This window comes from Melopsittacus undulatus, chromosome 9, assembly GCF_012275295.1.
Source record: "Melopsittacus undulatus isolate bMelUnd1 chromosome 9, bMelUnd1.mat.Z, whole genome shotgun sequence".
Classification (NCBI taxonomy): domain Eukaryota; kingdom Metazoa; phylum Chordata; class Aves; order Psittaciformes; family Psittaculidae; genus Melopsittacus; species Melopsittacus undulatus.
This window is the reverse complement of record NC_047535.1, coordinates 17952211-17979648: the sequence shown is the minus strand read 5'-3', so window position 1 is coordinate 17979648 and position 27438 is coordinate 17952211. Positions and strand designations below refer to the sequence as shown.

General features: G+C 39.4%; 1 protein-coding gene across 1 annotated transcript in view; it reads left to right on the top strand.

Annotated features, from left to right (window-relative positions):
• CHRFAM7A (CHRNA7 (exons 5-10) and FAM7A (exons A-E) fusion) overlaps window positions 1-27438 on the top strand; it is a 43576-nt gene that overhangs the window by 2912 nt on the left and 13226 nt on the right. The window contains exons 3-4 of the mRNA XM_034066448.1: window positions 20149-20193; window positions 24654-24763. Of these exons, the coding sequence (XP_033922339.1) occupies window positions 20149-20193; window positions 24654-24763 (155 nt within the window). The remainder of the gene's footprint in view (window positions 1-20148; window positions 20194-24653; window positions 24764-27438) is intronic.

Below are 27438 nucleotides of genomic sequence, written 5' to 3'. Positions count from 1 at the left end.
TACAGTCAACGACTGGCAGTCTTGGCTAATATGATGCAAAAGGGAGTTTTTGATCTTATGGGCCTTTAAAAAAAATCCCTTCATAATCAGTCAGAAGCCATAGTTTTTATACTGGCAGTTTAGTTACAGCTCATTCTGCTTGCTGTAAAACTGACTGCATTTCTTTCTCAGAGGTATGGGATTGACAGGCAAAGAAAGAAACCAACCATGAAGTAAATTAAGCCTCACACTATAAAACAAATGAGTTTTCTTCATTGTCAACAAGCAGCAAATGGTGGTGGGAATGACAGCTACTTGCAATAACAATTACTGGTTTAACAAGCTAGAAACAAAACATGTCACCATCATACTTTCGTGTAGTTTATATATTCACTTTAAAGGCTTCTCAGCTGATACCAGCTGTACTGGAAGTTAGACCTACCCACAGCAGATCTGTCAAATCCCTGCCAGAACAGACTGAGGCAGGCTGAATCCTGGCTGCTGCTACTCCTCACTTTAAGTCTTTTCCATTCCACTCTAACCCTGTTGATAGGGAAGGGTAGACAGTATATAAAACCGTTTCCAAATACTGTGGATCTTTCCTACCTTATATTTTTAGTTTAACCCTTTCCTTCTGAAACTAGCAATTATTTCTACCCTATGCTTGCAGATATGTTTGGGGTTTGGCTCTTTTTCATTGGTGTTGCGTATTAACATGCATGGTAGAATCAGGACTAATGACGGACCTGTAAGTGCCAACTGCCCCAACTTAGTTTAGTTACTAGAAAATAGACTTAATGAATTGTCTAATGAGAATGTAAGCTGGCATAGTAAATTAGACAGTGTTGCTAAATGGGGAGGGAAAACAGTGACAGCATGAGAAAAATGTAGTTTGAGGACACATAAGTGAAGAAAAGAGCTAGGAAACAGTGAGGGTGTGAGAATTCATGGTAGACCTGAGAGACAGCAAAGAAGTTTGGAAGAAAGATGGAATTTAGGTGGAAGAGGATGGGTGTGTGTGTGTGTGAAATGGAAAGAGAGGATTGAAGGGAGTGGACTTAAAGCTTCAAGTTAGTAAGAACTTTTAAGAGAGAGATCCTAGGTGTCTTTCAGTTTTCATTATTCCTGTATTCCTGTGCTGGTTTCAGCTGTGATACGAGTAAATTTTCTTCCTAGTAGCTGGTACAGTGCTGTATTTTGGATTTAGAATGAGAGTAATGTTGGTAACACACCAGTGTTTTACTCGTTGCTAAGCAGTATTTACAAAATGGACAACTTAGCTTCTCGCCCCACCTGACCAGCGAGTAGTCTGGAGGGCACAAGAAGCTGGGAGGTGACACAGCTGAGACAGCTGAGCCGACTGACCAGAGGGATATTCCATCCTGTATGGTGTCATACTCAGCATATAAACTGGGGGAAAGCTGGCCAAGGGCTGCTGCTCGGGAACTAACTGGGCATCAGCTGGTGGATGGTGAGCAATTACAGTGTGCATCACTTGTTTTGCATATTCTTCTTATTATTACCCCTTCTTTTTCTGTCCTATTAAACTGTCTTCATCTCAACCCATGATTTTACTTTTTGTTTTCTTCAATTCTCTGTGACATCCTGCTGGAGGAGGGGAGTGTGCGAGCAGCTATGTGGTGCTTAGCTACCTGCCCAGTTAAACCATCACAATTCCTTAAGAGAAAAATCGGTGCTTTTAAACCTTTGCAAAAAATCTTGCAATTAAGTCACCTTAAAGTGAAAACAAAGTGCAGATACTCAACTGGCCAGAACTGCTCTTCAAGGATGTTTGAGTTATTACAATATCAGAATATGGAATAAGAGGTTTCTTCTGCTTTTTAAAATTGTTTCCTTTTTCTTGATTTGAGAAATGCCAAGCTATTCAATCAAATAAATGTCCTGAAATCTTGTCTCAGAACTCCTTGCAGGAAAGCAACACATACTGATGCATAAAACCTGATAATAAACACCTCTCTGGATCTGAATCAGAAAATGTTTGGAAATATGTGAAAACTAAAAGTAATAAAAATTTAAGAATAATCACAGAAGGAAAATCTTATCAGACAAATACTAAGGGTATCCACGTAGCTTAGTGGCAGGAGAGGAAGAGGTGTTATGGTTAAGGTCATAGCTTCAGTACAGTGTCAAAAAATAATGATGTAGAGAAGGAACTTATTTTTTCTCTCCATCTCACCTCATGGACACCCCAGTACCTGCATGAGAAGCTAGTCTTTGGCTTTTGCCTGTCTAGTATCTCAGGGTTGGCATGAAGTATGAACCTAACCTGTGCTTAGGAAAAACTTCCAGTGCATAAATTTTTGAGAAACAGATCAGAGAATCATGGAATAATTAGGATTGGAAAGGACCTCAAGATCATCAAGTTCCAACCCCCCTGCCATGGGCAGGGACACCTCACACGAAACCATATCACCCAAGGCTTCATCCAACCTGGCCTTGAACACTGCCAGGGATGGAGCATTCACTACCTCCCTGGCCAACCCATTCCAGTACCTCACCACCCTAACAGTAAAGAATTTCTTCCTTATATCCAATCTAAACCTCTGCTGTTTAAGTTTCAACCCGTTACCCCTTGTCCTGTCACTACAGTCCCTAATGAATAGTCCCTCACCAGCATCCCTGTAGGCCCCCTTCACATACTGGAAGGCTGCTAGGAGGTCTCCACGCAGCCTTCACTTCTCCAAGCTGAACAGCCCCAACTTTCTCAGCCTGTCTTCATATGGGAGGTGCTCCCGTCCCCTGATCATCCTTGTGGCCCCCCTATGGACTTGTTCCAACAGTTCCATGTCCTTTTTATGTTGAGGACACCAGAACTGCACACAATACTCCAAGTGGCGTCGCACAAGAGCAGAGTAGAGGGGCAGGATCACCTCCTTCGACCTGCTGATCACGCTCCTTTTGATGCAGTCCAGGATACGGTTGGCTTTCTGGGCTGTAAGTGCACACTGCCGGCTCATGTTAATTTTCTTAAGCCAGGCTGATATTATATCATTTCCACACTGGAAAAAAATACAGCCACCAATTTTTTAAACACTATGTGGAGGCAAACACCTTCAAACATTCTTATGTTCCCTTGTTACATCTATCCCAATAATACCATCAGAGAATATTCAGCCACTACCAATTGGTTTAGAGTGAACACTAGGAATAGACACCTATGCTGCTATAGGTCATGCAGAATAGCGAATGGCAATGAAAAGCAAACATAGTGATCACAAAGTTATGAATTTTATGCTTAGCTTCATAATTTTACAATAGACATATTTGCATCTATTGCAAATTAACACAAGAGAAACATATCTGAGGAAATTCCATCCCCCAAAGTCAGAGGACGAAACCTTGGAAATGAATGCAAAATAATCATACATTTATACTGTAAATTACTGCGTGGAGACACAGACATGAAGAACTGGAATACACTGAGATATATAGTAACAGTTCAAACAGTTTTTGCTGGTGTCTACACAAGTAGAAGAATCCTACAGTCTTACTTTAGTTTGAAAGGGGCCTCCAGAGGTCATCTAGTCCACCCCTTGCTCCAAGTATGTCTAAATACATCAAGTTACTCAGCACTATATCCAGTACTGAACACCTCCATGGAGAGAGATTCCACAACCTCCCTGGGCAATCTGTTTCAGTATTGAACTACCATCATGGTAGACTTGTTTACCTAAAGTCTAAGCAGAACTTCCAATGTTCCAGCTTGGGAACAACACAAAGAACACTGCTACAGAAATGAGGTACTTTTCCTTCTTGCACAAAATTGGGTACATGGCATAGAGATACTTCTCATGAAGTATACAAGATTTCTTGACTATTTTCAGCAAAGGTACCTTATTTGACTTTTAATAAAGCCTTTCTGAATTACATTCTTGGCAGTAAACTAGAGAATAAGGCTTTGGTAAACCCACATGGCAGAAATGGTTAGAAAATCTCAGAGCAGTTGGCAATGGTTCTGTCAAAATGATGAGATTTAGTTACATGGTGAGATTTCCCAGGAACCTATACTGATTCAGTGCTTTCATTTTCTTCATCTGCAAGACAGACTAAGTAATGTTTTTATTGAATTTGCTGATGACGTAAGTTTGGGAGGGGTTCAGAGAATACCGAGTGCAAAACTAGAATTTAACATAGTCTTGTTGTGAAATAGAGTAAAAAGACTGTTTTGGCCCAATCTGATGCATGTTTTTTTTCAAGGCCTAAGTTATGTGAAATTTTGAGTACTACAATTTAAGAAATATTTGGATGCACTGGAAATAATCCATCTGCTGGAGGCTTTGGTTGTATTGAATGAGTCTAATTTGATGTCTAAGTGCTTTCTCAGCTGGAAAAAAAGGTCAATACTGCCTCTGCATGAGGGCCGATATTTGTATTATTTTTACCATTCCATCTACTATAACTTTAGTCACAGTTGAGACTCTCCCTGTACTAGATCTATGTAAACACAGCTGAAAAGATCACCTTTGTTACAAAACATTTGCAAAATAATTATATTTTGATAGACTAGATTCTTTTAACATCAGAATCGTTCGTAATGTAAGAACTATTGAAGTGTACAAGACAGTATTAAATAAAACTTTAACATAAGGATGCTAAAGTTAAGACTAGAAGAAATATTGCATTGGGATCAGACCAATGGCGAATTATTGCACTGGGATCAGATCAATGGCTTTCTGATATTAGTTTTCACTAATGTGTCTTCTCAGATTTTACTAGGGAATTTCAGCAATTTTACTCTGCAACTGTTGAAAACATTACTGTGTTCTGGGGCTTTCTGGTTTGAACCTAAAATTCATATCAAATTTGTGTGTGGAACCCAGGACACTATTTTGTGAGTGTCTTATGCTGATCTCAGCACTGTGGGCTGGAAAAGATGATCTTAGTAACTTCTGATCTCATGTTCCTACCCCTTTGGCTTGCACCAGTGCCTCTGGGACTGAGCAGGTAGCTGAATCAGTTTTTGGAGTAGTCATTTTTCTAGATGATCTGTACTTACTTTGGATTTATGTTACCTTAAACTGCTCACAAACCTCTATACAGGGTTCTTAGTCACTTTAAATATGCCATATATTCAACAAACCATGCTAGTTCCATCTGTCTGAGGCAAGTTGCTAAACTTAGGAGAATGCTGGATCAATAATCTCTTAGCTTGTGACTTCTGTAGCAAGACTTATGGTGACAAACATTTTGTTGGGCATGAATATGTCCACTATGGTCAACCTTGATCATATACTTTATATATATATTACTAGCAGAAGAATCACCATTTGATAATTTATTTAAGAAAGTTGAATTTAGTTGTTTATCTACAGTAATATTCAAGTTCTTATTTATGTTGCATAACACCATTTAGTCTGGAATCTTTCATGGTTCCTCTAGACATTTACTAGTGAATTAAATAATTTACTACACAAGACTTTTCACTTATTTTCCAGTTTCTCATGTTTGGGGTATTTTAAATTTATATTAAGGGAAAGAAAAACACTGAACAGTTGTTTGTATATAGTGAGCAGCAGCAGAATCTCAAGAGTAATCCTGTTCCTTTAGACTCTTCAACTCACTGGTGCAGACCGAAAGAAAAATGAGAGCACACAAACTTTTTGACATTTATCTGAACTCAGTCAAAATTTGCTCCTCCTATATTGCCCTTGGTTACTTGTATGACTTAGATTTATACATTCAAGGGCTTTCGTCCTTGTTTCATTTTACACAGTGTGATACAATTGACTTCCCTTTCTTACATATAGAGCTTAGCAAAGCCTCTGCCTAAGAATCTGCAGCTCAGTATGTGCAATCAAATACCCTGAACCCACTGGGGAAGACAGAAATGTGAAATACCTTGACATTTTAAAAGAAAATGATGCTGTCATTCATGGAAGCAGAAGAGCTTCTGTAAAGAAAGAGACTATAAACCAAACATCCCCCATGCCAACAACAGAAATTCTGGAAAGACAAATAAAACCACCAAATCAAAAGCTTGTTGAGAAATGGCACTAAAGAAGTAAGAAGGTCCTAAGCTCCTAAGCTGTTTATCAAACCTCAGCAGCCTTTTTGCAAACAATGATTAAGGCAGCTCATCAAATCTGCATTATTCTGTAAATTTCTAGCATTCATTTGTGTACATTACAAAGTCGCTCTAAGCTTTATTTTCCTCTCATTTTGCAGCTTGATCTTTATTCCCTCCATGCTAAAGGGAGAAACTATTTGCACTTTCATCTTGCAGACATTTCCATTCTACCATGATTTATCCCTGAGAGCTTAGAAAACTGAAACAGTGCTGGGATATGCTTTCCAATATTTTTCAGTAGTTTAATACGTATGAAAGTCACTGCATTATAACAGAAAACAGCATATTCTCCTTCCCCATGGAATATGAAGAACCACTCTTTTCAAATAATAGTCAAAACTATTATATTAATTGATTTAAACAGGCAAACAGCACCTTTCCCTGCCTTCTTGTGGTGAGATACTGATAAACTGCGAGAAACTGTAACCTTATTTCTGTGATTTGTCCATTTTTCCTGTGCATCTAAATACCTTCTGGCTTTCTGGACTATTTTTTCCTTCAGCATCTCTCTTTTACCCAGTCTTCTCAAACAGTGCTAGATCTGGAAAGATATTTTAAACACAGTCTATATTCTGTATATAGAATGGGAAGCAATGAGTTTACACTAATGTAAGGAAGCTTGCAGGAAGGAAAAAATAACTGACTGAAGGCAGTAAAAAACCTCCTGATAACAGTTAACTGGAGGACATTAGAGATGTTAAAGTCTGTGAAAATCAGAATTTCTATTCTGCTTTCTGGTCCCACAGGAGAAGTCTTTGGAACTGTAACAGAAATCAGTTGGTGGGTTTTCTGTTTTGTTTTGTTGCTTGCTTGTTATTGTTTTTTTTAATATAAGTAAAGCAGTTTCTCTGACATTTTCCTGATCCTTTGTGATATAAACAATCAGCATGAATGATAAAAACTCGGTACTTTAATCCTCTGCTTTATAACTACATTGGTATGGCTGCACCATTAACTCAAAAAGTGAGTAGACATCTAGTGGCATGCCATCTGTGATGCAGGCTTGCATTCTTACTCTGAAAAGTATGATTAAGGTCCTAGAAAACAGATTCTGTTGTGACGGATTACTGTAGAACACAGGCACCACAACATTTCATATTTATATAGCACCTCTTACTAGAGCAACAGAATTTGCAAAGTCACATCATATGAGGACTACTAGTCCTCAGTAATCAGGTAATGAAATAAAATTAAAGCACAAGACAAAATCTGTGGAAGTCAGGGCTAACTACCTAATACATGTTCTTATACAAAGCTTTTAATTCACAGAAGTCTGGGGACTGAATTGAGTGTAGTCCCTGTAATATGCAGAATAGTTTCTCTTTTTTTAAAGACTATATGCAGTTAAAATGACAATATTTATCTTGTATTCTAGTACTAGACAATACATCATGTTACGGTTTAGTACACATGTTCCTATCGTTTGTTTTGACAATGTGGATCAGCTTGTTACAGTCTGTGGAAATCTGGATGAAATGTTTGAAAGCTCTGTAGTTTTCTTGTCCTTGGACAGTGGAGCTACACTGATCTGCATCAGCTGAGGACCTGGCTCCAGAAAGTAGAAGTATTAGATCAGCATTTTCAAACCCTCTTTGCCAGTTAAATTACTTCCCTGTTCCCAGGTTCCTGGGAGACCTGCAGGTTCAGTCCCAGCTGTGGCATAAGCTGATGCACAATGTGTGTGCAGTCTAATCTCTGCTCAGGTTTTGTGCACTACATACCAATTACACACTCTAAAACTCTGGTGCTTTATTGTGCACATAAAGATGGGAGTTGACTCTTCCTGGATTTCATTTGCCTTTGCAGTGTCAACATGCACTGAAGAAGGAGTTCAAATGCAGGTGGTTGCCTCTTCTGGACCCATTTCTTTTCTAGGAAGGCTTCTGGAAGTGATGTGGGAAGATGCTGTGAGCTGGATGAGTTATCTGAGGAAAAGTAGCCCACACCTAACCATCACAACCTCTACCCCGCTCCTGTAAAGAGGATCTGTGTGGGTTCACAAGTTGGCAGGAAAGGTACTGCAGCAATTTCAGGGATGACAGCAAAGGGAAGGTAAGAAGTGCTCCTAAAGCAAGGCACCTAACCTCTAACACCATGCCTGGGAGCACCTGTGCTACCAGAGGAGCTTGGGGACAAGATCAGATTACCAGTCGTGGTTTAACATTCTTAAATAGTAGTCCTGATGAGCTATGGCTCTTGAACAATCAAGTAGGAAGTATTCTCTTCCTGTTCTCCCTTTCATTTTAGGGCTGTATTCTCAGACCTGTGTGGATACAGTGCCTGCTTTTCTCTCAGAACAGCACACACTATAAAAAGTTTCAGTATTTTAAAAGCCTAATAGTGCTGACAGCAGTTGATCAACGTATTCTCAATGGACTGCAAGCAAATCCTTTTCTATCTGTGAACAGCATATTAACACAGAAACATTCAGATGTTAATTACTTCAAATTTAGATGATACAGATGCGAATTCTTTGCTGTCTCCTGAACTCACCATGATCGCCTGAATAGACCACTAAACAATCCAACTGTTCCCAATCTAAATATATCTGTGAGAAAAAAGGAAAAAAAATTAAGAGGAGAAGATCTCACCTGGGGTTGGCAGCAGAGAGCATATGTGTACAAGCACTTATATAAAAAAAGAAATTTTTAAAGCTTACTAGAACTTTAACTTCGTTATTTTTGTTATGCTAACTAATTTTGAGTTTTTAATTTATTTAAAAATAAAATAATTACTTTCCAAAATAACCAGAAGAATCTTGAAGCAAGCATGTATTAGGATTTAGCCTTCACTTCGGCTTGTATGTTCATGCCTGTTATCTGAAACTAGAATTTTATTTGTAAAAAGGCAAGGCTGTTAATGCTGGCTTCAACAACAGCTAACTGGGAAGTGCTCGGAGCATGGCATGCAGCCAGAAGCACAAGAATATGATATTTATCCAGCTCATCTCTCCAAAATCCTCTGGTAGTAATGTGAAGCTGTATTTGCATGACCTATAATCATGTCTTCATATTGCTTATATGATCCTTATAATGGAGTAGCTTGAATGGAGCACAGTCCATGTGCAGAGTTGGTAGACCCACACACATTTAGTTATACAGCACTACTACTTTGGACTTTTACTGGCTTGTTTTTCATTTTCAGCCGTGAATATTAACATATTTCTGTGTTTGGCATCCCTGTACTTACTTTCAGTAACTACACAGTTGTGTTGACTAAGTATGAGAGGAAAGAAGCAGGCTTTTACCCACTAGCACCAATGCTACTAAATGCAAGAATGAAGACAGAAAAAAATAATGAGCAATGGTAAACTTGACTGAGCCACTCACTGAGCTCAGGAAACTCAAATAAGCAGTTTTATTTTGGAGCGCTCCCTCCATCTCTGACCTCAACAGACAGAAATGTTCTTTTCGTAGGAGAGAGTTTGCTCTTTTGTGTCACAGAAAACAGCAGCCTGAAGGACTGTGTAGGTGTTCTGACATTTGAGTCATGATGCTTGTTGCATGCAGTTGATTTTCATCAATGTATTTCTCTCAGCCAAGCTTACATTTTCTCAGTACCTTTGTCAGTAATTGTTTATATGCATTAAAGAGAAGTGGGGACCAGGTGCATTTTTAAGGAAAGTTCAAAATTAAGACCCTCTAGAAAATTACTCTCAAAGCTATTCCTCAGAGGATGTAGGGTAAGGAATAACCAGTATTTCTGTAGTGCTGACTCATCCTCTCTTCCTCCGTTATTAAGGGGGCACTTGTAATTTTTCTGTAATTCTCTGTCAAGAGCTGCAGTGACGTTCAAGCAGGATAAACATTTTGTACTATACCCTTCTCCAGGAGACTTTTTAATTGCCATGGTAATGTCTGTGATGTAGCCTAGATTGAACAGAGATCCTGACACATCAAGAATAATGGATTACATTACACATCATAGAAACTTTGGAGCTACTCCTTACTTTGCCTACACTTGGAAAGGTGGAGATAAGATAGTATAGTTAGAGAGACTGCCCGGGATGAGTAATGGCAATTTGCTAACTGGTTCTCAGAAGCTGGCTTTAATTATGTCCATTTGTAGAGGATGGAGTGGAAATTTCTGTTGCTGTTTTTCATAAAAATAGAACAGAAGAATGCCAGCAGCAAGCTGGTGCTAGAGCTGTATGCTCTGATGACACAACGGGAGAGAAAGAGACAGCTTTGTGTTCAGCTTTTCCTTCTTCCATAAATTTCTCTTCTCTCCTTGAAAAAATCACCTGCTTTCCTTCCACTTTAGTTTGCTAAGTATACATGCTACAACAGTATTTTCATATGACCTACAAACATTTTAAGGAGAAAGGTTTAATAAAAAGTTAAATATGACTTAAAGTGGATTATCAAGAATAAAAATAGAGTCAAATCTTTTGATATAATGCTGTCCTGGAATTACTGGTACATCTGGTATAACAATCTGACCTTTCAACTTACGTGTTCTGCAGCTAAGCTCTAGGCAAACAGACCAAGTCCAAAAGCTTTGATTCCCTCCTGTTTTAACACTGTTTACAGGGTGGGGCTTCAGGGGCTCTATTTTTCCCTCTAAGCCTGTGGAATGGTTGGCAGCTCCCAAATTCCAGCATGTGTTCAGAGCTGGGATGCCCATCTGTGTTAGACTGGCAATGATAATCAACACCTAGAGACAGTTAACACTAATTCAGGGTTCAATCCTCTGAATGGGAGTCTGCTGGGCAATACAATGGAATCAAGAATTGTTTGTAAATAAAGCAATAGAACACAGCTATTACTTCGCATGTTTGCACTAAATGTAACTGCACTTTAAGCTTTATGCTACATTTAATAATTGAACTGAGGGATCATGGGAGTTCATAAGATAACTTGAAAAAAATGCAACCTCCCCCTCTTACTCTTCAGAAGAATATTTTTTTCACAATATGTGCTGAAGTGTTTTATTGGCTGTACTATACTCTGCTCATTTCAGATGCCCGATCCCTGCTTGTCTTTGCAGAGGTGACTGTGTTTAAATCTAAATACAATCTCTTGTTAACAATGATGTACTGGGAAAAAAAAGGACTGCTATTACAATAGCGTCCCCATGGTAACAGAAAGGGTACATCATGAGGCTCTTACACACATTTATGATCTCCGCTTCTTTTCTGAGAAACAGTATGTCTCAAGCCCACTGTCAGGACAAAACCCTGTACACTCGATGGCAAGCACAATGTCAGATCTTGTCAGAGTACATATGGAACAGAAACACATTCCCACATTTAAGGTGGCTCCTTGCACAGATGCTCCGCCCAGAATTCAGACGGCTTTTCTATGCTCTTTCTCCAGCAGCTTTTCTGCTGTGTAAGATTTGCATGCATCTGGGATGACCTGAGTATGTTTAGAGCAAACTCTGCCTTTCTTTTAAAGTAAGATTCAGTTGTTGGGAAGAAAGAAAATGCTTCTTGAAAAGCATGTCAAATAGTTGGTATGGAGAAACAACTGGAGTTTGTCAGACTTGCAAAATAGAGCACACATGGCACAATTTAAAAAAACACGTCAAAATGAGCAACCCTCCTCCTCAGAATTTCTCCTGAATTAAGTTAAGCAAAGCAATGAGACTCCTCATCTCACACTCCAGTCTGAACCTTAACCCAGATAAAATTCAAATGACACTTTCCTAATTTTTATTTGAAATAAAAAAATAAAGATACACAAAAGACCAAAAGTGAGCACCTGCTCCTATCCCAGCAGCACATAATGCTTTAGTAATAATTTAGCATTTTAACTCTAAACACCTTTAACACTTTCACAGACTTTAGCTATAAGCAGAAGCATACTTGTCTGTTATACTCAGGTTTACTTCCTCACTCTTTTGCTTCTCTCTTTCTCATGCACTTGAACAGTGCATGGGACATGTGAACTCCAGGCTTCAATACCCATGCAGAACACACACTTGATTCCAGTTTTTTTCAGATTTATGTATAGGTCATGCTCTAGAGTCACTAAGTCTGAGTTGTATCTGTGGGTAAGCTCATAGCAAATCTTGTATTAAATATGTGCTGACTCAAGTATTAAACACAAATCAGAATGGTAGCTAGTCTAGTGCTAACGGCATCTTTCCATCACTCACACCAGTAGGTTTCCTTTCCTCCTCTCCCCTCCCCAGTTGCTGGATGCTATTTCTCACCAGTGACTTGCAGACCATCCTATTGCCATTTTCAGTACATGAAACCAGTTCACCATAATGGGCTTCACCATGGCTAAACTTTGTACCTCTGCATACCCTATCACAGGGACCCTCTGCACCCAACAGCAGATGCTTGTTTCTATTGGTGGTAATGCTCTGATGTTTCTGATCTGTTGCTCAGCCTGCCTCTTCTGCTTGTCATTGTTACTACATGCAAACATCTGGAACTAATATCAACAGATGTGGCAGTCTAAACTGCTATACATCGAGCTGTATAACTGTCTGCAAAGCAGTGTTGAAATTTGTAATGCTTTGTACTGTAAAGTATTAATTTGGCATTGTTGCATTGTTATTTCTAGCTAAGGCACCATTTTCCTTGTGTTTAATTTGCTGAAAATAATGTGCTTGTAGGTTATAAGATTTACAAAGTCACTTTATTTATTGATTTTCTACTCAATTATTCCCATTTATAATAATTCAATTATAAAAACAAACAAACCCCAAAATAAACAAATAAACAAAATCAAACCAACCCCAAAAGATAATATATGGTCTGAACAATTTCACGTTTTCCTGATGGGACAAGCTTAAAAACTCTCAAGACAGGAAAATGCTCTACAATCATATGCCATTAAGAGTAATAACCTAAATTAGAGCCAGTAGAGCATAGCTGGCTAGCTCTAAGTATTCTGGCACTGTTTACTAAGTACTCTGGCCCAAGTAATAGAGAAAATGGCATTACACATGCATACATAGACCAGCCTGGATGTATGCATTTCAAGGGAAGATGATGTGAGTAGATATTGCTTTGAAGTAAATCTTCCATATCTTGAACTTCAAACATTACACTCTAAGTAAACATTTCTGAAGACAGGTCATGTTTTGAAGGTAAGAAGCTGCACACAACTGAAGTATTAGTAAGATGAGGTTTGGCTGTAACAAAGCATTATCTGCTAGAGAGAGGTAGCTTGAACTTGAATGTTTGTTTATCCAGCATTATTTCTAGTTCTAGTAAATATGGCCAGACAGAGGAATCACTAAATGCAGGTCATGGTTCTAAAACAAGGAATAAACAGAGCAAGAGTGCAGAGTCAGACCTTAATTCCACCTGTCTCCTGCAGGAAACTTCACTGGATTAACAGTGGCAATCTCCTACAAATATTTATAAATTTATTTCTATAACTGAGCCAATACCTACAAGAGTCCTCAGCCTCAACACCTTGCATGGATGATTCAACTCTTTCACAAATACTCTTCAGCTGTGTTCTCTTTTTCAGCTGTACATTCCAGTGTAAGCTGTTGTTCAGCTCTGCTGCACTGTTCACATGATGCGAAGAGGCTGATTTTTTAATTCAAATAGGTAACAGAGGAGCTGTCACTGCATCTGGGATCAGTACTGCCACTCTGTCCTCCAAGACGATGGGAAGTGCTTAGGACAGCAGGTTGTGTTGGGAATACGCCAGGTCTGTGCTGCATTGTTCCTAGCTAGAGATTTAGGGGACTTCAATAAACTTTATTCACTGTATCACAAATGAAAGTGGGGCCATAGGGAGAGTGAGGAGGGGGGGGGGTCTCCCTACAGGAAAACTGTTTCCCAAACAACTCTAAGTGTTTCACTAAGTCCCAGAATAGCCATTTCTTGCCTTGCTCCTCACTGAATTTACAGTCCAAAGTCAGCCTTCTTAACAAATAAAAACAGCTAATAGCAGCAATCTGTGCCAGTCTGTGCTACCTCCAGCAACAAAACTCTGCTTTCCCAGTCAGAAGCAATTCTAAACAGCAGTTCTCTATTTCAAAGACAGCACGTAGCAAGAATGAAGAGCAATTCATATAGCATTCATCACAAATCTAATACACCTAACAGCTCAAAAAGAAAACAAGTTTTCTTTTCAAATTTCACTTTAATTAACTACCCACATTTTGGTTTGCAGTAAGATTTTAACTCTTTGATTAAAAAAAAGCTATCAGAAATTAAGTCAAAGATCAAGAAGCACACAAAGGAAGGAAGATACTTTCAGGCAGGCTGGATTTCAGAGATTTAACTGCAAAATTCACCTTAATGCTACAGGCAGTACTTTGCTAAATCCCAAGGACAACTGCAGTATCTTATACCTAAAGGTCTGAAAGAGCCAGATTCAAAGTTGGAAGGTGAGAAAGTCACCCAGTCAAGTATGATCCTAGCAGTGAAAGTGCCTCAGGGCTGAATTTGGCTTTGAAGTGGAATGCAGAAGAGACTAAGGGGTAATGACCTAAATGCCTCGATTATACAGCAAATATAAATGTGTGTTTGTTTGAAGTGGTCTTGAGAAAAATGCACTGAAACAGTGAAAAGTTATATTTTCCATTTTTGACTTCTTACTGAATCATCTTGCACTTTTTGCATTTATTTTCAAGAAATTAGAAACATTCTGTGGCCTGTTCCTGGTGTTGAGTCTCACATGCTAGATCATGGAATATTATTATGTATGCATTGGTAATGTCTGTTTATACAATTTCTGCATAATTGGAAATATGTGCTGTATGCTGAGTCAAAACATTTTACTGTGATGAAAAGGTATACTGCTGACTTCTGGAGAAGTGAAGGGTAATTGAAATAACCCATTCCTTTTGTGCTGAAAGGCAGGTCAGGTGGGAAAGAGGTATCAGGAGTTCAAATCTTTCTTCTCACAAATCCTGTACATTGCTTTTTTTTACCTTTATGTTGCTTAAAAAACCTGTTTCACATAGCCAACTCCCCATGTAGCTTTTTATTCCTATGCAAAAAACTCCCCTAGAGTCCTTAATTCCATCCAAATTTGCATTTTAATTACTCCTGCTTTTTCAAGGTGCAATGTAGGTGATGCCTTAGGCTTCAGGGGTAATGAATATGCACCCATTACAGGGCAGCATGACTCTCTACCCTCTACTACAGTTCTTCAACATCAAGATTCACTGCAGCTACAGCCCCCACCTATGGATGACTAGAGTCAGTCTTCAGCTAGCAGCTGCAGTTTCATTTCATGGCAGAAGCATCAGCCTGGCTTTCTTAAATAATCTGTTTTTTATCCTCACCCCTAAGACAGCAAAAGTTCTTTTTTGCCTGAACCACTAAGGTGCCTTGAGCCACCTTTAATACAAAAGTTTAGCATCAACCTTGACACATGGGGAGAGCATAATTGCAATAGTCCCCCATGTTGACTTAGCATTATGAAGAATGTAAGGTCACAGTGGTGTTTTCAGTTGGGCTTCTGGTGGGTGAAGTTGAACCACTTGCTGCTTTGGCCTCTCCTGGAGGTTGGCCACACCATGGGCAGGAATTAAGAAGTCCAGCCCCTTCACTACTCTCCAGAAGTTTCAAGGAGCTCAGATTCATATTGTCACTGTGGCTGCCTAAAGCATGGCCACAGCATCAATCTTCTGTCAATTGGCCATTTTAAGAGTGCTTAGCTTATCCTCCAGCCTGTTGTCTCAGTACTAACCATAAAAGAATTCAGGCTTTTTCACTTAATACTGCTTAGTGAGTGCAGTGCATGACCATAAAAAATGAACAGGAAGAAAACCCAAAGCTGAGTGACGCAAAAATTTATCATAACAGGGTTTTAAAGGATGTGGAGGGATAAAAGCCAATAGGTACTAGTAATTTGGCACTGTGGATCAGAAGATGTTGAGAATATTTAATGAGCAAGTGCCGAGACAATGAAGTAAGAGCAAATGAACTGATTAACCTGCTGGTTTCAGCAGAATGACATCCAAGCAAACAAAAGTGAAAATTGGTACAGGCCGTGCCTTATGTGTCTCTCACTGGCTGCTAGCCCATTAACTTCAGACTATAATTATTAACTTCAGTCTTGCTACAAAGTACCAATCAGGAACCTAGTATTATTGCTGTGACAAGGGATGACTTAAAATGCTTTTACAAACTTTTCTATTAAGGTTCACAGCAACTGAAGCCCAGTTCAAAGAGGGGTTACTTTTTCTGTAATTTTTGTTGAGATGCAACCACCTAAGAATATGGATTTGAAGCTCATGAATTACAGCTAACAGATTTTAGTCAGGACATTACTTCACGCAAGTCTTCCAGAAGTATGTGTTTCTTGCTAGCTGCTGCACATTAGTGCATCCCAGTATATAGGCATGCAGGCTGATTTTACTTTTCTTGCTTTTTTCTGCATAGCTTTTCTAGTGTAGGTAATAAATGTGATAACATCCTTTTGAAAGTCAGCAGATAATGTTTCTCACAAAGTTTGTAATGTCCAGGCTAAAGCCCTTCACAAAGCATTGTCACATTTCCATCTCTTCTTTTATATGTTCTGTTGAACACAGGGTGAGGGAAGGATAATGTGAAAATCTGATACTGTGTTTCTAGAGATGATCTGGAAACTCATACACTGTTTCCAGTCTGACAGACTGTTTATACAGTAAAGACAGACAAAACCAGAGATGGGAACTGGAATAATGGAGACAGTACAATTCACAGAATCACAGAATCCCGAGGGTTGGAAGGGACCTCGAAAGATCATCTAGTCCAACCCCCCTGCAAGAGCAGGGTAACCTAGAGTACATCACACAGGAACTTGTCCAGGTGGGCCTTGAATGTCTCCAACAGAGGAGACTCCACAACCCCCCTGGGCAACCTGTTCCAGTGCTCTGTCACTCTTACAGTAAAGAAGTTCTTCCTGATGTTAATGTGGAACCTCCTATGCTCCAGTTTACACCCATTGCCCCTTGTCCTGTCACTGGATATCACTGAAAAAAGCCTAGCTCCATCATCCTGACACCCACCCTTTACATATTTGTAAACACTGATGAGGTCACCCCTCAGTCTCCTCTCCTCCAAGCTAAAGAGACCCAGCTCCCTCAGCCTCTCCTCATAAGGGAGGTGTTCCACTCCCTTCACCATCTTTGTGGCTCTGCGCTGGACTCTTTCAAGCACTTCCCTGTTCTTCTTGAACTGAGGGGCCCAGAACTGGATGCAATATTCCAGATGAGGCCTCACCAAGGCAGAGTAGAGGGGGAGGAGAACCTCTCTTGCCCTACTAACCACACCCTTTCTAATGCACCCTAGGATGCCATTTGCCTTCTTGGCCACAAGGGCACATTGCTGGCTCATGGTCATCCTCCTGTCCACCAGGACCCCCAGGTCCCTTTCCCCTTCACTCCTTCCCAGCAGGTCAACCCCCAACCTGTACTGGTACGTGGGGTTGTTCTTCCCCAGATGCAAGACTCTACACTTGCCCTTGTTGAATTTCATCAAGTTTCTCCCTGCCCAACCCTCCAGCCTGACCAGGTCTCGCTGAATGGCAACACAGCCTTCTGGTGTGTCAGCCACTCCTCCCAGTTTAGTGTCATCAGTGAACTTGCTGAGGGTACACTCAGTTCCCTCATCCAGGTCGTTGATGAAGATATTAAACAGCACTGGTCCCATGACCGACCCCTGAGGGACTCCACTAGTCACAGACCTCCAGCTAGATTCTGTGCCATTGACCACAACTCTCTGCCTTCTTCCTTTCAACCAGTTCTTGATCCACCTCACTACCTGATCGTCAAGCCCACACTTCCTTAGCTTATCTAATTCCCTTCAAGAACTTCCAGAAATTGTTACCTCTACCTTCAAAAATGGACGAAGGACCGTTCAGGTCTTCCTGATGTCAACTACTTTTCCTTCATCAATAACACTGCCATGGAATAATGTAATAAGTTGCCCAGTGGCTATTTGTCATCTGCCCTCACAGGTCATGACTACAGTTATGAATCAAGTAGCCTCCCACCCACCTCCCACTGCATGACTGAAACCTAACTCTTCACTGCCTGTGCTACTTGGCCAGTACTACCTGAACAACATGGTATAATTTCTCATCTTGCTCTCTGGCTGATTTTCCCAGCATCTCAGAATATACTGTTAAGTATTTTGTCTATGCTCCTTTATAAAAGAAAGCATTTTTAATAGAAACTACCTTGCTTTTGTGTGTAACACTTTTTCTGTAGGTGTTTACAAAATATTGCACAGTGACAAAAAATGAGGAAGTCTTGTGCAACCCTGATAAAAAATAGAGTTAATACAGTTTGCTGTAAAGCTTTCGAAACAGCATGCAAAAAACTCTCCTAGCCGGAAGGAAACCCTGCAGGATGTCTGTCTCCTTTCCCACCTTTCGCCAGCTTTACTTGGGACCACAGAGAAGCACAATTCCTCTAAACTCAGAATCTTTCCTCTAGTGACGGGTGAGTCAATCCAATAATGACTAAAATGCTGGAAGCCATTTGTTCCAACAAATACCACTACAAAAACCACACCACTCTAAACCAAGTTTCTGCATGCAGCAGAGTCCTTACAGCTGAGGACCAATGATGGGATTTATGATTCAGACACCAATGGAACTTTAAATATAGTGCTCCAAGTGGGAGTTATTTTGTTCAAAATCACTCTTTCAGATTCTAAATGCTCAAGATAACAGAGAGAAACACCAGGAAAACAGCATGGGCCATCTTCTTTTTGCTCTTGTCTTCAGTATGCAGGTTGCTTTTGAGTCAGTGCTCACAGGCTACCCTCTCTGTGTTAGTTTTGAGTGAAAGATCACACTGAGGAATAACTCGGCTTTTGGAATAGGTCTGCAGCTTCCTGCAGGCAAACCTGTGATGGCTCTGCCATTGTGCCCAGCTGCCTGCAGTGGCAGGCACTGAATCATTCTGCCAGCAGCACAGCTGGATTAAAAGTCTGCTGCTAGTTCAACTCTGCTAGTTCAACTCTCAGTGATGGCTCTCTAGCCTGGTTCTGTGATGTGTGCTGGCTGAGAGTAGAGTTCCTTTCTGGTACTCCTAAAATAGTTCATCTGACTATGATGTGGGCGCAGGGATTCAAAATACATCTCCATGGTGTATCATTAGCTCAAGCATCAGCAGCACTCCACTTTTTAGTACAATCTTTTCCTGCTACTGAAAAGGGAATTTTTGAAACATCACTAATCTAATGCTGGGGCCATTCATGTGTAGAAAGAGATCACACTGCGAGGAGAATGTGAGTTTAACTCAGAATTTAACCATGAAGGAGTACGTGCCATTCAGCTAATGAGCTCTAGACATATTAGCACCTCTGATAGCTGCTGCTGCACAGGTGACTGAAACTTGGAATGACACTTCCTTAGATTGTTAATAAAGCTTTGACTCGTGCTTGGGAGAGGGATTTTGCATTCAGTTTGGAGAATGCATAATACTGACAGTATACATAGTACGTTCCATTAGCTTCACATAAGCTAGGTGGATACTGATAAAGTACCTCCGTAGAATAAGGTCACCAATGTTTTCCTGTGTCTGAAAAGTTCCAAATTATGATCTTTAATTAAACTGCAGCATTAAGATGAGATCAAATTGTCACAGGAGGCAAGGGGGAATGCCTTCAAACAGGAACTGTTGCAGGCAGAATAATAATGTTCTGCCCTGACAACAGTTTTCTGATAAAGCTGATAAAACCCCTTTTGTACAGTTCCACTGATGTAAGCGGTGCTACTTGCCTGTTAAGAAGCTACTCAATATGTCCTCAACACACATCATCTGTGCTTAGTCACGCTTTTTTTGTTCAGTGTTTTTCCTCCTACCTGCGTATGTCTGGTGTGTAAGGTTTATTAGTGAGAAGGCTGCTCTTAACAAAAGTGGGACAGGCAAGAACTACTGTAATGTGCCTTTTAAGACTCCTTACTAAAGGAGCCCCAGGGAAAAATCTAGCAGAAGCTTACCCTCAGGAAAGAGTGATTGACTGTGGTAATACAAGATAAATTAAAAAGTTCATATGAAGACTTCTGTTGTAGCAAGTTAGAGGCAAGGATTCCCTTTGCTTTGAATAGTACCTTAGCACAACTGGCTACTTCGTGACAGTCAAGTATACTTACAGGTGTTGTTTTATCTGTATGGTACTAAGCTGTGGTTTGTTTTTTTCTTCTCCTTCCTCCCAGGATGAAAAAAATCAAGTATTAACAACAAATGTCTGGCTACAAATGGTAAGTTTTGAAATAAAGTAGTTATTTTCCCCCTTTGGTCATTCAGTTTAATCTGGTGAGAAGTTTGAAGTTTAGGAAACTTTCAAGCTTTTGTTCTGTATCTTGCTACATACTGTACAAAGCTAAGCTGAATAGAAAACTGTAAGGCTGAGATTTAGGTCTTGATGTTTCAGGTATTTCTAAAAACTTGAAGAATTTGAGTCACTACCGTAAGTAAGTTACTAACTCATTTTAGTTGATTTAGGCATGCTAAACTCTTGATCAGCATAACGGTGTCCTAAAAGTCCCACAAACAGTAACTGTAGGTGCAAGTGCCTGATCACTCATTTCAACAATCTCTGCCATCCTACTTGCTTTTCTGTCTGCCTCAAGATACTGCAAAAGGATTTTAATGTAAACAGCCATGCTGTTCCCAGGTTGTTCAAAATATTGTTGTTTACACATAAGTTGTCATCAGAAGTTAACTGTGAACATGAGGGGTTTTTTTTGTTTCTTCTGCAAATTCTGTTATCTCAGTTTCATGACAAAAATGGGTACATGAACATCGGCTATCTAGTGTGCAGCTGGGAAAAAGCTGTACTTTTTCCTGCTTTCCCAGTTTGTTTTGCCCACATAGGGTGTTCATTCTTCAAACAGTAGCTTTATTTTACCTTTTCTTGCAATACTTAGTTGCTAAAGTTGCCACAGAATGTCACATTCTCTTTTATTAACAGTAAGTATTGCCACCACTAGCTACCACAGCAGAGACCTTTGTCTCCAGTAACTCATGGCTGGCATTGCTGGACAGAAGAAGATTTAATCATGATTGTAATAAATGAGGCAGATAGCAAACATTCAAGAACTCTATGAGAGTATTTTGAATTTCTTTTCTCTGAAAGGTTAACTAGTGAGCGAGCTCCTCCTGAGCAGCAAAGGCTACGCAGATTTATTCTGAGTTGATTGTTTATCTTTTTGCATTAGTTAAGACTTAGAATTAACAAGATACTTTTCACCATGCTGACTACTGTGGGCTTCTAATGCTTCCACAAAATACTTCTACTGTAAGTCTGTGCTTTACAAAGATGGAGTGGTACAGGCAGCTTTCTCCATACTACAGCAGCTAGGATGAGCGTTTGCCTTTAGTTGAATTCTCATCTCTAACACAGAAGCTCAACTGTTTGGATTAAGTAAAGGTTTACAGAAGAGTTTTATTATTCAAAATAATCATGTTGCTACCACAGAAACTTTTCTTTCACCTTTCAGTTTCTTTGCACAGCTCATTCAGTTTAAATGTATTCTTTTACAGAGCACCTCTCTTGCACTGTGGCAGGAAACAAATGAAAGAGTATTTTGATGACATGGACAGCATGGCTATTCCATTTATTCTCAAAGAAAAGCTAACATGGAAGAAGCATTTACCCCATGTTATTTTACAGGCTTGTACAGCAAGATTAAAATTGTCAAATATAATATGGTTTTGGCTTTGAGCTACAATGACAACAGTTGCTATGATTTCTCACCAGGAAAACAGACAGCAATTCATACACAAGGAGCTATCAGTTATTTTCCTTCCCTTTTATCCCACAGCATCCTTATCCTTTTTGAGATTGTTTTCCTTTTTCCCCTAAGGAAATTCCTGATTCTTTTATATACTCTGTATTTCTTTTGATTTATTCACCATAACACATAATGTATGTGGAGCATGCTAAGACTGCAATGAACAGATCACTTGATGACTATGAAGAATAGGGCTACTCTTCATGGCCTGTGTACACATAAAAAAAAAAAAGGCAATGTGGTTGCATATTAACTTTCTAATAATGGGATACTAGACACATCAAAGCATGCTTAAGGCAAACATGTCATTTTCTTATGCTAAATGGTCTGGATTTTTTTTCCCCTAAATTTCCCACTTTATTCTCTTTCTTGATCTGCATGTGTGTATAATCATCTTAAATACAATTTATTTAATTGCCACTGAAATACTTAAGTACAAAAAATAATCTGGGAGAAAGATGAATGTAAGTCTAGTATTTATACATGCAGACTCTTTGATCCTGAGCACTATCTCCATGGCATACTATTCAGTATCAAAATCTTAAACTTGATCTAAGTTACAGCAGAAGCTCTGCCCTGTCACACAGATTAATACTAACCCAACTGTCTTGAGTTGTTTGCAAGTTTAATCCACATGAGATGTACTTCAGCTACAGTGGAGATCATAGCTCTATAGTCAAAACAAAATGAGGCAGCTCATGTCCAGCTGGATGGGTAAGCACTCTGTACACACAGCTAAACCAAGCAACTGTACAGTCTGCTTAACATTATCTGTAATATAGACTTCAATACTAAATTTTCTATCACCCTTTGGACTGTTCTTAAATCATTCATTGTCACCCTATGCTACTACCTATTGGCCATGGTAACTCCTAAAAGAAGTTAGAATAAGAAATTATTTGCTACATCACTATAAATTACTGTAATGCAGTTCAGATGGAAATGAAGGGGGGAGCCAAGTGGCAGCTTTGTGGCAGCTGCCTGCAGCCTGCCAGCTGGGGCCCTGACACTGCTGCTCACAGCAACTGGTTCTGTCAGCTCCTGGAAATGAAAAGGAGTCACCTAAAGCCAGCAAGAGCCCACAGCCTCAAAACTACATATTGCATTTGTTTGCATTGCTGGACTTTGTAAAAAAAGTACTTCTACATTCCACAAAGGATGAAGTGGTAAAACATACGGTGATATTCATGTACCAGGAAGCTCATGTGACACAATTCACTACAAATGGTTGGAAAATTAAAAAAAGAAGAATTTGAGAAGCTGTTAATCAGCTTACGGAAACTGTGCATAGACACAAGCATGGTTTAATTAGAGAATTGTGAATGGAGCAGGCAGTGAAAACAGAGCCAAACAGATATTCTGGTTTAAGATTTCTGTAAAAAATTGTTATTTGCAAAGGGAAAAAACAACACAGCTCAGATAATTTGTCCAGGTGACAAGGCACTACAAATTCATAGCAAAAAATGAATGAGAAAAACATGGAAGCACAGACCAAGAAATTGTGTAATAAAAGCTTGACAAAAGATTTGTGCTGAATGCACCTAGGTGGGTTGCATGCATCTAAACAGTCATTTATGAAAACTTTTAGAGGTACAAGAATGAATTTGAATACTTGCAGTGTGAGGCTACCAGGAGACTTGTTTGATGTATCGAACTGAAACTTCCCTGTGACAGTAACGCAAGGAATTAGAGAGAACAACCTGATGTGAATACCCCATGAGAATGATCGATAACATTACCTCCATAATACCCATTAGGATTTTTTTCTGAGCCTAATATCCGTCAAAGATTTTGACAAGGGCCACTGGACTGTTGAAGAGCTAAGTACTGTACATTTACTCACCTATTTCAAAGTTTATGTTTAAAAGACTAACATTTGGAATTGCAACAGCACAGCAAATCTGGAGAAGTTTTCACTGTAAATTATGTGATACCTACAGCTATATTAAGTTAATGTAAATAACATAATATGGAGATAGAGTCACAATATAATGAAGTACAGTATAAAGAAAAATAGCTTTTGTGAAACAAAATGAACTTTTTTTCTTATTTATACCTTTTGCACACAACAGTAACCATCCTTGTATCCTGACACGTTATCTGCTTATTAAGGGGTGAAGTGCAACCTCAATTTGAGGAAAACATGGTAGTTGATGCTAGTATTTCTCAGGAGAATATGAGCTTGTGGCAGTGCTTTTGTTTCTGACTGTGCAGGAACATATGACCACATCTGAGATTCAGCAATGCTAAACACAGACTAAACACCTGTTGGTTTGACTATGACAGACTCGCTGCTTATACTGGCAGTCAAGGACAAGTTTCAAGGTTGAAAGGATCACAGAAAGAGGAGATGCCTCCAGTGCAGTAGGTGCCAGGCAGGAAGGAACCTTGTGGGACAGTGCAATGCTGCTGAGCATCTGCCTCAGAGGTTGCCTAACCTCAGGCCACAAGAGCTAAGACCTTTTTCTGTTAGTTTTGACTGTTCTGCTGTTGCAGGTGTTTTCCCTGTCAGCAGTTACTGTTGGCTGCTCTACCTCATGTCTATAATCAAATCATTACAACTCGAGAATTTCCAACAGCAGAAAACAAAGTTTTCTATGAAGATAAACATACTTAAGGTATGAATTATAAGAGAAAATCTGTTCTATCCCATGCACTGGAGGCAGAATGAACAATAAAACACAAGCACCCAAATCTTTCATAGTCTTTATGTGCACTGCAGTATGAATTGAACATGAGGCTTTTGTGCTTTCCATTGAGCTTTCGATGGTCTAATTGACCTTTTCCAAAAATTTCACTGCCTGAAGCTATTAGTGTCTCTTTAAGAAAAAAGCACCTATTGTTTCAGGCTATCCAGTCCCTAGAGAACTACAGTAAACCAGTGGATGAGGTGACCTAACTTACTTTCTCTGTGCATATCTTAGTACTGGACAGATCATTATCTACAGTGGAATGTGTCTGAATACCCAGGAGTGAAGAATGTCCGTTTTTCTGATGGACTGATTTGGAAGCCAGATATTCTTCTCTATAACAGGTACACATACTTTTTTCGTATCGGGAAGGAGAGAAGATCATAGAATTATAGAATCTCAGAACAGGCCAGGCTGCAGGGACCTCAAAAGATAACTGATCCAAACTATCATGAGAAAAGGAGCCTAGCATCCTGTCCGGTTGCAAAGATAAGGCAACACAAATGACATAATCAACTCTTCAAAATGCCTAGGTTTGGAACACTTTTCAAAAAACTGGGAAGCTTTGAAATACTGCAAATAACTGTCTGCACATACCTGTAAACAATGACATCCTCCCTATCACCAGTTCTGGTTGGGTTTTGTGAGATTAAATACTCCATCCCTGGCAGTACTCAAGACCAGGCTGGACAGAGTCTAAGGCAACAAGGTCTAGGGTGCGGTGTCCCTTCCCATGGCAGGGGAGTTGGAACTGGACGATCTTAAGGTCCTTTCCAACCCTAATACGCAGATTCTATGATTATAAAACTAAACTTTCCTGGCTGTTTTCAAAAGGTACAGGTAGTGATCATTTCCTCTTAAATACTTTGGTCTAAATGTTTACTGGTGAATTCAGTTCTGACTTTTGACTCTTGTCTGGTTTTAGGCTGGGCTCCACTAGAGGCAGCATGGGTAAATGCCAAAAATTATGTTCACATTTTTCCATGCCCTGTTTTGTGTCAATCTTTCTTTCTGCTACAAAAATAGCTAGGATATTCACTGCTCTCGTCTTCAAACTATCTGTTCTGAGTTTGGCTCATTTCAGACAGACTGCCATCAATCCACTGCAGACCCTTTGGCTGACACTGAGAGATTCTTTGCTATACCATTATATGGTTGTTCCCATTGTGGAATTTGTTTGGTTTAAAAAGATAAAGCACTGACAGCTATTTACTCTTTTAACAGCTTGCCCTTTTCTGCAGCTGTGGGTCTGTGTGCTGTTCCTCAGGTATCAGAAAGACCTTACATCTGCTTTGTACATGTTGCACTGGCTATTTTTGTGTTAGTCAGGGTACATTGTTATTTTTTTGCCCATGCAGATGACGAGAACCTTTTGGCTTTTTTCATCTGTTTCTCTGCCATATGTCTACAAATGACATCCCTGCAGTGTTTATCAACCTGATTCCCTGTCCCCACTTGAGGAGCTTTTTGTTGCAACAAGACCTAGAGAATAGCTGTACCCAATATGTCAGCTGCAGTTACACTCCCTTTTGCCAGTATTATGATCAATGTCACTGTCACAGATGCTGTTGAATTGTAATAATGTGGCAATAGCACTCAGAGTACTTCTCTCTAGGGCCTACATTACTGCTTTGCTTACAGCATGCTGCAGTGCTTCTCTCAAAGGTACAATTAATACTAAACAATTTGAGTTAATCTCCACTAGAGTTCACCATACTTACTACTCACGGCAACTGTAAAGACTTAATTCTTGTTCCTGTTTAAGCATGGTGATTAGCATTCAACCTCCATGCACCAGCCTAAAAACCCTTTTAAATGTTCCGTACACAAAGTGGAGCAGCATGTAACCTGGACAACTATGCAATATAATCTTGCTTAATCTATTTTTCCATGCAAAATCATTCCCTTGAGCATTTATTCCTAGCTACCTTGACTCCATAAATGGCAGTATTATTGGGAGAATCCAACAATTCAGGCATTCATTTCCTATCTCCTGCTGAATTACATACTGTGTATACCATAAAATTGGTACTCTACAACAGCATTCCGAAAGAATGACTTATTACAATAATCTTCCTCACATATATCACATACCTGAGACTTTCAGTATATTTGAGGATTTATGCTTCAATATTTAAGTATATCCAAAATGAAATGAGTAATATTAATACACACTTGCTAACTGTAGCTGAAGCACATAACAGAATGAGAGGGATAACTTAACATAAAACACCAGTTTTCTTTCAATACAGGTTTTTGACTCTTGGGATTATTAACTATGGCATGGTCATGAAGTAATTATTCTACAGTGTTTCTATTTCAAACATATATTAAATCAGAATCTTATTCAGAGATTAGTCAGGGAGCAAAGCTATTTAAAACAAGTTCTTATTCCTGTATGAAATAGCATTGTGACTGTTATGATGTTCTTTTATAGTGACATTGTATTTTGAGATAGATACTTTCAATTTCCATGCACTTCACTAGGGACATGTGTCTGCTATTGTAAAGGTATTAACGAACTATAAATTCACATTTTATTTTAATGAATGCATGTTTCACTATGTTTTGGATCCTTACACATCATGCTGCAGCCGAGTACACAGAAACTTGAGGCAGCTTTCTTAGATTTTACATCCAGCCTATAATGTAGAGAGCAGGGCCAGTTCATCTGTTTTTTTTCTGAGGCAAAAAAATCTTGGTCTATGTACAAATTCCATGACTGCGTTAGTGTCATGTGTGGGCTCTCTCCCATTTTGTTAGTTTTACTAGACTTATTAAATAAGTGCACATTTCTGGTGGCATTATTTTCCAAATATTAAGGCCACATAGTGGTTGGTACTTTATGGAATAACAAAAAATTCTACTTTGTCATCTCAATGTACTGCAGGCAATATCTGCTTTCAAGTGGTTATACTCTTGAAAAGGTGTAGCAGAAATCGTTTTCTATCATTACATTTGAGTCCAAAGTTTCATCAAGCAAAGGCTTAGCTACTTGGTGCATTCCTAATTGAAGCAC